This window comes from Brachyistius frenatus, unplaced genomic scaffold (assembly GCF_029030835.1).
Source record: "Brachyistius frenatus isolate BFR_SWC_R1_liver_20210118 unplaced genomic scaffold, ASM2903083v1 Contig_26, whole genome shotgun sequence".
Classification (NCBI taxonomy): domain Eukaryota; kingdom Metazoa; phylum Chordata; class Actinopteri; family Embiotocidae; genus Brachyistius; species Brachyistius frenatus.
Genome location: NW_027210625.1, coordinates 1915918 through 1928457, shown reverse-complemented (window position 1 = coordinate 1928457; position 12540 = coordinate 1915918). Strand labels below are relative to the sequence as shown.

At 43.6% G+C, this 12540-nt stretch overlaps 1 protein-coding gene across 3 annotated transcripts in view; it reads left to right on the top strand.

Annotated features, from left to right (window-relative positions):
• LOC138620743 (nck-associated protein 5-like) overlaps positions 1-12540 on the top strand; it is a 103014-nt gene that overhangs the window by 42757 nt on the left and 47717 nt on the right. For all 3 annotated transcript variants that reach the window (XM_069698188.1, XM_069698187.1, XM_069698189.1), the window contains one exon: positions 8590-8723. In XM_069698188.1, coding sequence (XP_069554289.1) covers positions 8590-8723 — 134 coding nt within the window. The remainder of the gene's footprint in view (positions 1-8589; positions 8724-12540) is intronic.

Sequence of the window (12540 nt, the reverse complement as noted above, 5' to 3'; positions counted from 1 at the left end):
AGACATATGTTACTGTGTTATGGTTTGTACTTAGGTGGGAAAGTCCCCTGCAAATGGTTCTTCTTGTAAGTCTAACATACATCAGTTTATGCTTTAATTCATTAATGTAGACATTGAAACTATGAATATAGACTTGTGAAAGCAGACAATTGCAGGCAGAAATGGGCATTACTTCCAGTACTTGTTTACGTCGACCTCTGAGTGACTCCTCCATACTGTCACCCCAATCATGCACGTGGAAGTGAAACAAAAAGGCTCAGTATTGATTTCCAAGAAGGTTTGTTATTGATGGGTAGATACACTGATGCATGGAATGCGTACATCCTCAGACGAATCCTATATTTCACTGTGTGACTGTGGAGTCATTCGCTATCCAGTAGTTTGGCTGCATGTTGCATTGTAGGAATAAACATTTAAAGTCCCTTTGAGTGAATTTGGTCTGGACTGAAGAAATAAAATGATACATTGCAGCTTTAAGTGACTGCAAATGAACATGCTCATAAGCGTCATAGTTTTGATTGAACTGCACCAAATAGGTGTGAAAGTATCTCACGTGTTGCACACAGAAGATCCAGCTCTACTCAATTTGTGGTAGCACTGAGGTCACCTTTTTTTTTTTTTTTTTCTTCCTCCTGTGTGCACATAATATAATTCTGTTTAAGTGTCCGCACCTCAAGGCTACACCTCCGTGTGTCAGCACCTCCTCCCGTAACACTAACCCGGCATCCTCTGACCTCAACGCAGCCCAAGAAAAACACATCATTCGCCACGCTGTGAGACTCTACTGAAGGCCCGGCTCTCAGACTCACACCAGAGGATGACATGCTAATTATTACTTTAGAGGGGTATGTGTATGTGGATTGCTGTCTGCGCATGCACAGGGTTGAGAGAGAGAGAGAGAGGGATGAGTTATCTGTGCCAGACAGGAGGAGGGTGAGGGGGGGATGGAGGAAGAAAGGGAGGAGGGGGGATATCACTAAGCTCCATTTGAAATTGGGATTATCCCCGTTGGACTCCCCTTGCACTCTCTCTCTGGCATTCCTGGGAGGCTTCGGAGCTCGGGCACGGTTCTTCAATAGAAATGAAAAAGAGACTGCTGCATCAAGGAGATAATTGTCAAAGTGCTGCTGTGTAAAGTGGAAACTGCAAACCAGACCCCCACAACCTGACGCCCACTTCCATGCCCTCTCGCTTACCCAACCCCCATCTTCTACTGCCAAGGGACTAACCTAGAGACACAGATTAAAACTGCAGAGACTTTTGAAGTGGCGCTACCCCTCCTCTGTATCTGATGCCTCCGTCTCTGTTCCCTGCCTCGGCCTTACCCTTTTTACATCCATTAATGTCTTCTGTGTAACGCGATCAGAGAAACAGAGAGCGGCAGTGCCACCCATCGCAGCCCGGCGCTGCTTGTTTCTGCTGGGTGGCTCCGCAGGGACGAGTCATGCAGCACCATTACCAGTGCATTGTGTAGGAAAAGAATGTGAACGGCATCTTTATGATTGTGCAAGGCGCTCGAGCATACTGCCACAATTGTAAGCCTCGGGTCTCGCTTGTGCAGTTATGCAGCCGTCGGTGTAAACGAAACTGTATTAACAGCACGGTTTACAGAGGAACGTGTGTTTTAATTGGGTCTCCTGTTGTGAAACACGACGGCTACTGGCAGTGAGAAAGTATAACACTGTTTTTGTGGATCATTTGGGAGAATCGCGTGAAACCTATTAAATAATTTGTTGGGCAATCAGTGATTAGGCTCAGGCTATGAACCGTAGCTTTTTCATCACACATATGGCCACACAAGATGCACGAGTTTGAAGTGATACGGTCGAACAACCAGCAGATCTGTCTCTCTTAGACCACTGTTTTTCCTTAAACTTTATATTAGGGCTTCGACATGGTGCTTTTGGCTTGCTTTGCTGAGTGTGATCTCTAAAACTCCCACTGGAAAAACAGTGGCTTTCCATTTAGGTGTTTGATAAAGCACAGGTCACAGTTTACTCTGTGAGAGCCTCAGTGTCTTTCCAATAAGCCTGGCCTGTCTGTGTGGAGTCAAACCGCTCGTTCACAGTCTCCTCGCTGCTGTAGGTTTTCTCAGGAATTCTTCACACCCCAGTCCAGAGGCGTGGTGCAGGGCAGGGCCGCTCTCTGTATCCCGCTCTCTTTTGATGCCACTATGAAGTGCAATCTCAGTCCATCAGGGGCAGGATGCTGGGTTTCCTGTCAGGGAGAAAAGAGAAGTCCACATGCAGGCTCGTAAAGGCAGCGCCGCCTGCTCTGCTGAGGGGGCTGGGCTCTCTATTAAAAAGGCTTTTAAAACTGTTAGGTAAGATTATGACGGCTGGAAACGGCTGTCCAAACAACATGTGAAAATAAACGATCCGGCTTTGAGAAAAACTGGCTTTATTTTTCTTTGGGTTTTGTGGATGCTCTGTGACATCTGAGCTCCAACACATATGAGCCTCACACATACAGCAGATCGACACAGTTATTTCCCAGGATGCTTGGGTTGATTACAGCGTTTGATTTGTTCACGGTTGAGTGGAGTATACGTGTGAACGATAAAGGGAATTGTTTTTGCCTCGACTTGGCTTAATTGTGTAACATAGCTCGTTTAAAAATCCGATTTCGCCGGAGTACTTTATGTAGAAAATGAAGTTAAGATAAGAAGAGCTGCTGCGTTTGTGAATATAAAGTGGAAGCGGGGGGCACAGTATGGTAAAATAAGCCCTGAAGCCAAGATAGGAATCAGCTATTTCTGTGCATGAAAACAGATTTCTCAAGGCTGTATGTGACATAGTTTGAAACACAGCATCAATAAAATCTACTTTAAATTGAGCTGCCCCAGTGGTCTGAATGCCCTTCTTTACAAGTCTTTGTCATTCAGCGTCAACCAGTCAGTGGGTCGAGATGGTTTAACTTTTGTTCTGCTTGTTGTTAATTCAGCCTCACGTTTTCTTTCAGGAGTTCAACATAATCTCAAAAACGTTACAATTATGAAGTACACCTCCAGGATTATGTCTGCATTTAAAGCCCTTTATGTGGTGAGGAGGAAACTATGTGGTTTTAGATTGGGACAGTGGATGCGTCAGACATTCCTGCAGGATACCAGAGTCCGTGTCATATAATAGATATTGACAGATCGCTTTGTTTTAGTGAATTTAAAAGATTTAAATGTGTGGTTTTTAGTTTGTTTTCACAAAATGGACCTGCCATATTAATTAAGATTGTTTAAACAACTGAGTTGCCAGCGCTTCTGCTCAACTAGCTCAGATTTTACAGGAAATTTTCTGGATTACTTTGGAGCCAAAGCTTTCCAAGTTGGACAAGCACAGACACCACACGGGGAGTGCTACCGATTGGCAGCATCACTGTGGTTTAATTAGTTGGTGGTAATTAGACGAAGGTATGATTGTTTATCATGACAGTGATTTATTAGTGTTTAAACCGTCGTAAAAAAAGCACCTTTAAAGTGGACATCTTTTGTAGTGTGCTTTCAGCAGATAATGGAGCACTCTGAGGGGCTCCAGTCTTTAAAAGACTGGGAGAAAGGCTTCGGTCCTCGTGGAGCTTCCAGCGCTGAGGGACTTTCATAGAGTGTTTCTGACAGCTGTTTGGAGGATGTGTGACAGCGTGGTGGTTTGGGGACTCAGGTGCTGTCTCCGCAGATTGGCCTTATCAGCCACGGACAGGGGCGAGGGCCGAGCCGGGGTCCCCCCAAGCGCTCAGCACATTCACCGAGGTGACGAGCGCTGACAGCCGGGCCCAAATCACATCTCCACACCGTCCCTTTCACGCACACTCTCCGCAGTCTATTTGTGTATGTGTGACTGAGTGACTCGGGAGTGCGTGGGTGTGGTGGGGGGAGCTCCCTTGGCAGTGATAAATGGGCCACTGGTATGATTTAGCATATTCCTGGGGTGTGTGTTTGCTATAGTGCCAGTGGCGGTCTAAGGGAGAAGTGGTCCACTTTAATGTAGTGGCTCTCCATGATAATTGAATTGATGAAGCCCTGGGGGACCCTGTGTGTAGATTTTGAGTAAATTAAACACTGTTTTGACTCAAGCTTATTTCTATAACAAGTCACTTCAGAAAACACGTTACTGTGAATCTTTCCTGTTTTTGTGTATTCCTTTTAAATTTTGGAGTGTTTTGTGAGGTACCAAACAATGTAGACCATAATTACTATTTTATCATTGGAATGGGGATTCTTTGATTGACATTTAATTTAAATGCACATTATTATCTTTATTATTTTGCACGCTTTTGTCTTAAAGATAATGCTTGATTTGTCTTTGGTGTGTCAGACCTGGCATTTCAACTCCATTATGTGTGCCAGCCAGGAGGCCAAATCCTCCTCATGTTACACTTTCCTTTGAATTCAGTCTTGCTGATGAGCACACACACACACGCACACGCACGCACGCACGCACGCACACACACACACACACACACACACACACACACACACACACACACACACACACACACACACACACACACACACACACACACAAACATACGCAAACAGCCTAGTGGCATGTTTTATTTATGAATGAAGAACCTGCACGTTGCATTGTGTCCCTGATGTTTGCTTTAGCAGCGAGCCACAGATCTGCTCCCGGCCCTTTGATTAGGCAAAGAGCTCCAACCGAGGGGGGTTTCTGTGTAATGAAGAGATTATTGAGCCCCCCAAAAACTGGACCCCAAACCCTGCATGAACACGCATATACAGTCACAGATGAATGCCATACAGAATCATGGCTGCACAAACTGCACACATGCACTTAACCTGATAACACTGCACTGCAGCTTTTCTTTTATGGGAAAAAACATTGCAGGCACAACAAGACGAGGCAGAGGTCTCTAATTAATTTAGAGTCCTTGGTGGATCTTGGAGGGTATCAGGGGGGTTCGAGTCTTCAAGTAATTCAGCTCGGATGAATACCATTACCATCTAATGCTGTCCAATTACTGAGGCAGGCTTCATTCTGGGCTCCTCTGCAACTAATACAATTTTAGACATCTGATTTGCTTCAGAAGAAATAGGGGTGAAGCCCTCTGGGCTGCTGTACAACCCTGTGTATGTTACAAAACTGCCCAATATAGCACACATAAATTAGGTGTTTCTTTTATCCAAGATTTTTCATTTATTTCCCCACATATAGTGTATAGAAATCAATAGCATCTTGCGGTCCATTCAATCTCAGGGATGGAAGCTTTACATGTTGATGGTGATAAATTCTGTCATATCTAGATGGATACATTTTTTATCAAGCAGGAAATGAAACCAGCCGCAGCAGTGACAGAGGTCAAATTTAATCCTGAAACACCCAATCTGGGCGTCTTTCAGATATATGGCTCGGTGTAAAATCCTGCTTGGGCCATTTTATAGATTGCTTTCATTTGACATTGCTTTTTCTAACCACTGTACTATATAGGCTTTGTTGCAGCTGCTACCACTCGCTCCAGTTTTATTCCAGGAACAGATTGCCCTCCACAGGACAGAGATGGTAGTACACCCCATCCAGTCATGCCCATGACAGGCAGTCAAGTGAGAGGATTACCTCCTCAGTGGTTGGATTAACTAAAATAAATGTTCTCATAGAAAGTTGCCAAGGATGTATTCATCACATCCCATCTCAGTGTTGACTTTGAAATATCTTCCCAGGGCTTTTCTAACGGTGTGTTGTCTTTGTAGCTGCAGCTCGGGCTTATTAAAGAATATGCTTTCAATTAGCATACGCCTTACCACAGAAAAAAAAAGTTGCTGTAGACAATAAACATTTCAACTGAGAAAAACTAATGTATGGCTTGGGATTTCTGGCCACGTAAAGATATGGTAATGTTTGATTTAACTGCCCCGGGCCTTGTTAAATTGCTGAAATTATATATCGAACAAAAGCAATAGAGGGCTTTTACTACAATGCCGACTATAAATCCTGCGTTGTTATTGAGGTTGTTGGCAAGACTCTGTCAGCAGACACATAGTGGTCGGTGGTTTATGCCCGGGGCGTTCGTTAGACCATGTGGGCAACAAAAATCACGACTAGAGCTACTGTGCTTTTTGTGCAAATCCAGGCCAACTTGCCGAACAATGCTCTGCACATTAATGCATGTGCTGGTGCAAATAAAAGGCCTTTGTGCTCATTTGCATTGAGGTGAAATTCAGCTAAACTACAGCATATTCGAGGCATTTGAAATAGTGCCATTATGCCATCATTTGTATTATTAAAAACACATTTCCATCCTTGCAACTTATGAGAAGCTGTTTTGTTTTTGCACTAAATATGTGCTTACAACATCGGCACGAGCAAACAGTCTGCGTGTTGCATCTCTTCACCCATTGTCCTTGAAGAAAGAAGGTGAAGAGGAGCCAGAAAGTCGTTGGTTTCTGTCCAGATATATAGGTTGCACTCTTGGCAGGGGGATGCACTACTTTATGCCTCTGTATGACTGGATTTACAGCAGCCATTACTCCTGACAGGGGGGAGCCTCCCTGTTGTGTAAAGAACCGCTCCACATAGTAGCCCTGAATTTACGGCCCCAGTGGAGACCAGAACTGGTTTTAATGGTGACTTGGGTTTAATATTCTCTCTCTGGCTGATTCACCCTGTTAAAACACACTTTTGAGACAGAAGTAACAGCGTAATGAAATACAGTTGTTTATTGGTCGCATTAAAGACAGTATTGTCAGAGTGAATATGGCAGTTTGCTTTAGTGTTTGGTACTTTACAGGCATACCTTTCAGTTGTTTTGACAATTTTCTTTGCAGTGTGGTTTTATGGTATCGCTTTAAATCATGGTGGCATATTTTGATGATAGACTGAGCCTGAAGGGAAGCCTCATATTGAAGATATTTTGTCTAAAGAAGAAGAAAAGGATAGAAATTGCCTGGTCGGTGTCCTGTAATCTTTTTACACCACTAGGTGTCCTCATAATGCTTGTGTGTGAGAAAACAACTCAGCATCTCTGTAGTCACACACTGAGTAATGATTGCTGCACAGGACGGGGACCTTAAGATGAGGTCTCGAGTGACAAAAGAGATATTACTTCTGATTGTCTACCGAACTGAAATCACTGAGTGTCTACTGTCTGCATGCTCGGTGGGTGCCTGTTCAAAGCAGATGGTGAGTGACAGACGGGATAATCCTTCTCTGAGTTCACAGCCATAGAATGACTTCTTTAAAAAGAATTAGAATTACGGGCAAAATATTTGAACTGTTTTTGGAGGAGATGGGTTCCCAGTGAGAAATTTCACTCCTAGATCACATTTGTAATTAAGCCAAAGCTGCAACTTGGTTTGCAAAAGCAATTTTTTCCTAAATTATCATCTCTGGTCTCTTTGACCGGTTATTTTGTATATATGCATATTCCTGACAAGATCTTGACAAAGAATGATCATTTAAATCTTTACCTACTAAAAGAGAGACAACTGCTTTGTTATAAATTGTCAGCGGCAGCAGCTGCCAGGCTTTATGTAGGACCTGCCAGACTAAGAGAACGATGCTCGCTCATTTGCTCTGTCAGCTAAAAATCCTCAGCCTCGCTGGTAGTAGCTGCTCAAAGCTCCTCTGCGACTTTGTCAAAAATACAACCTCAACTCATAATGCCAAACGTCTCCCATCAAGGAGGGAGTGTGCCAGCACAGGGCGAAGTCTTTGAAGTTTAGTTTGAGGCTAGGAAGGTTCTCTCTTTTGGGAGACAACGGCTGAGGCCGTCAGAAAAAAGGAGAATCCTATTAAATACTGGAAAGACGTTTCATTTTGGAATTGTCTCTGGTGGGAGAAGACCAGATAATACTGGCTGCATGATCCGTGGAGCCCTTACACACCGTGGTAAAGTTCCTCATGGGGCAGATAGGGTTAACTCACACCAAACCTGGCTAAAAAAAAAATCCCCCACACTCTACTATGTAACGGCTCTAAACTGAACCTTCCTCTTACTGATGGGTTATTGATCCTGATTTCACAATCCATCAATAGGTGGATCAAGTGAGGTCATGTTTATCCTTAAAAACATATATCTTTGCAAAGTTACTAGGCAACAAAACTGTAAAAAAATAAATCCTGCAGGGACAGAGCGCATTTTGTGTCTGTCGGGGGGTGAGGGGGGACTGCTGCAGAGGTAAACATGCTATTCATGGTTTGCGTGCAATCAGTCAGTGTGTTCTGCATGTTGGCCGACAGAAATGAAAAGAAAGAGCAGAGTGAACGTTTTAGGGGTCACGACACCAGGTTCTGTGATGTCGTTTGATATGTAGTGTGAACTTTCATAGCATAGAGACCAAAGCTATCAGAGGTTCATTACAAACATTTTTAAAGTAACAACAAACTACTGGAAGCTGCTGAATTGCCATCATGCCATCATGTTCTCTTATTTTCTCTCACCTGAGCCATGAACAAATTGCAGGGCTTTTTTTTTTTTTTTTTTTTTTAAATCAGGACGACCTGTGTTAAATGTCACACCAAAAAAAAAAAAATGTTTCAGGCACTTCCACCCATGGGCCGAAATATGGCATATGCCTTTAGCCTTTAGGCCACTCACTGCTGCCAGTTAAACGTCCGTTCTTCTATTTCTGCTCGTCCACAGCGAGAAAAGCTGATCCACGAGCTAGAGGAAGAGCGACGCTTGCGACTGGAGAGCGAGAAGCGTCTCCGGGAAGTGACCGAGGAGTCAGAGCTGGGACGGGCGCAGATGGTCTCACTGCAGCACCAATTCTCCAGGTAAAAAGACCTTTTAAACAAACTGAAAAACAGAATTGCACACTGTAAATGTGGTTTGGATGTTAATATTGAACATGTGGTATATATGTACAATGTAGAGTTATTAGCACCACAGTAGGAGCATCTCCCCTGAGTAAATGAGGCTTTTGAAGAGGTGACCTCACATATTCTCTGCCCTTTCCCTGACACTGAAACTAAGATCATCACCAGCCATCTGCAAGAAATTGTAATCAGCGAAGAAATGCGCTGAATTATTCAGGAATGTTTGGCTTTATTTAAACCTCTTCACATTACTTTATGTCCTGCTTGACATACCATCTTCATACAGTAATTAATGTCACCTTTGAGTCGTGTTAGAGCTACGATAGGAATTTAAGTCTCTTTTATTTGGAGTATGTAGCGCAGAAATCACAAATATGTCCTAATAGTCTGATGAAGGCTCCCAGAAGAAAAGGTTTTGTCATCGTACCGTTAGATTCAGAGTGTCTTGGATTTTTTTGTTACCCTCTTGTTTGCAATTACTTTTGCCTTGGTGTCCAAAGGGCTCCTTTCTCCACTGATTTTTACTTCACAAACATAAGACTTTGAGGTCTTTGAAGGATTTGAAAGTCCTTTGCGATTTGTGCAACGAAAAAAAAACGTAATGCCCTGAGGTAGCACAATTATTGTTTTGGTTTTGGAAACCAACAGTCACTGATTTCCTGCCATTTTTGTTCTTGCTATTTCGCTCGATGATATTCCTCTCGGCCACTTGACCTTGTCATCAGCGAGGAGATTGGCCAATACATTAGTTTGGCTGTGAAAAATAGAGCTTTTGAGGCGTGAAGTGCTCAAATAATGCTCTTGTCATAACTTTAGTAACCTCTGTTTCATGAACTCGCCCTCTGCCGCGCAGCTGCTGAAGTGTGACAGAGAGGGACAGCAAATCAAGAGTTGATGCCATAATTAGGCGATAGGCGTTCAGTGATTTACTTATGCAAAAAAAGGGAGAAAAAAAAGTGCAAAGGATTTCACATTGACTGCTTATCTTCTCATTAAGTTGGTGGAAAAAAATCCTGTACATTTTAATGGTCCCAGTGTTATAGCGCAGACGAGGGCAGAGTCACTGCCAAGGGAAGAGTGAAATATTTAAGAGCCATTCCAAAGATTTATCACATATTTAAAATGTTCCATTGATGACTATGAATTATGCTCACTGGTGTTTCTCACTTCCTCAAACTGGCTTTATAAAAGCAACACCCTGTGGCTCATTCATGCAGTTTACACCTGAGAGCTGCTGGATACAGCTGAGCTTTAACCACACGGGTTAAATGCCTTGCTTAAGGGTTCTTTTGCTGCAGTTTTTGAGAGCGATAGTCACATTTTCAGTTAACTTTCCTTTGCTTGGTATGTCAGCAGCAGGCCATACAGGAAATTACATATGAAATGCTAGTTTATAGGCAGTTTCCAGATGAAATACCATGACTTTCTGTTCAGTCTGAGTCATATAAATCATCATGCAATCCTGCATAAATCTGTCTGAGCCAATTTTATATTTTCCAACATAGCTGGCTGCACCTGTCCACGTCTTCCGTTTGGGTTTTTTACTGTGAATAATTGATGATTAGACAGAAGTATCTCACTGTCTGACCTGTATGTAGACTCATTGTGTTCCCCGCACACAAGAAAATGTGATAATATTTGTGTAGGTACGGTCCACTCCCTCACTCCCTGTTCGAATGAGACTCCTAAAAGACAGGTCGATGCAGAAGTGAATTAGGGCAGCAGCAATATGGGAGTCAATGTGTTGATGCCAGAGCAAGAGAAAGTACAGCAATTCTATTAGGAGGGAAATGTATAAAGCTTATCCCTGATTGGGTCCTGCACAGGTCCCCGCAGAGACAGATTGTCGCCATGGCAGGGGTCGCCCAGATGGATGGTTCTCATTGGGTGTCCGACGGCTACTCGGGCTGCTATACCGAGACTATGGCTCGGCAATATAGACAAAGATTCCATTATGTCCTTAAAAAGTGCTTATCGAAGCGGGATGTTTACCCAACCTCGCCGGCGCGCTCAGCTGTTGTCATTTCACTGGTGTTGCTCATTGTCATCATGCTGGATTGCTGTAATTTCCACGTCGTCAATGGTTTTGTTACTCCTCAGGGAACACAAGGTTCAGCTGCTTTCCTTCCACAAGTCACAAAGATATCTCCCTCCACCTCCACACAAGCAAGCTAACAGGATTTCAGCCTCACTGTCAAAGTCTTAATCTTTGTTTAAGCAACGCTGAGTGCTTATCTGAATGTGAATGAAGCGAGTTTCTGCGTGAGCCACCAACATGTGTGTGGAGTGTGTTTACTGGTACCTGCCCCTTCAGCGGATTAACATGCTTACTTGACAACCAATAATCTGTGGCACTGTGCCCTGGTGGCAGATGGCACATCGGTGTGGTCACTTTAATTAGCGACTTACAAGCCAGTAAAAGAAGAGAAAAAAGATAACTCGGTCACCAGTGTCTTCCCATGAATCTTTGTCCTACTTGCTGTGCTGTTTTCAGATATTGTCTTATGGATATACCTACACCACAAAAGAACATGGCAAGAAATGCTCTATATGCGTGCACATGAATAGACGACAGTTATTTGCTTCTGTGCGAGTTGAGCTGTGTGAGACCTTCATCCATATATTTTGATGGATTTAGGCTTGTTATTTGTTGTGCATTGGGGGAATAGAAACCCCAGTTCATCAATGTGTCTTTAGAGATAACACCTGCAAATCATGTTAAGTGGACATCCAATCTTTTAAATAGACTGGGATCTGTTTTACCCGAGGCAACAATTGATTTGCGTATTGCTAATTAATCGGGGTTGTGCTTTGAATCATAAGGATGGAATGAAATCAGGCTGTTAGCGGGCGTACCAGTATGAATGATAAACACCAGGCGAATGTAACAGCAAAGATATCAAACACTTTGGAAATGAGTGTTTTTAATGGATTTTTCAAACTGCCATAAATAGAGTCCCGTCAGCTTTAACTGCTTCAGGATTTGTTACACCGGGAGACATAGTTGTTCTGCGATGATATGAAACAAAGGTAATGAGCTGCACTTTACGATATCACACACAGAAGGGTATGTATGAATAAACAGGCGTAATCACACCAAACAGAAAAGATCAGACAGCCAACCCTGCAGCTAGACGAGCTCCAGGGAATCTCAGCTTCTTACAGCCTTTGTTTGCATGTTTGTTTTCCTCCGTACGCCCCTATGATGCTTACAGCGTAATATTTTAAAGCAGGATTTGCCAAAACTGGAACAACTGGCTTTTCTTTTTCCGCCCACAAAAAACACAATTTGCCTGTGTTTTCACGGCTGAGAGTTGGCATTCCTCAAGTGACTGGCCACTTAGCTCCAGACATAGGTACACATGCCTATATCCACACAAACACACCCTCCCCCAACCAGTCGGGTCTTAGCCTGGTGTGGGTCACATGCCCAGCCCCTCCTGACTTGGGTCGACCCCCCGCCCCCCTCCTCCCACAAGGCTTCACCACCACTAGCAAGGCCTGCTGTCATTAAACTCCAGCAGATTAGTGGGAGACTCCAGCCCACAACTCAGCAGCCTCCTCAGCCCACCCTGAACGTCCCATGACATTTAAGAGCCTGAACAGGATGAGACAGGACAGAAGAATGGTGGTATGAAAAGATGGGGACACGACCAGGAGAGCTTCAAATCGTGTCCTTCAGTAGATGAGAACATAAAATGAGTGAGACTAAATTAATTGTAGAGACAAAAATACAATCAATCAAGTATATTTGGATGTGTATCCTGCAAGGGCA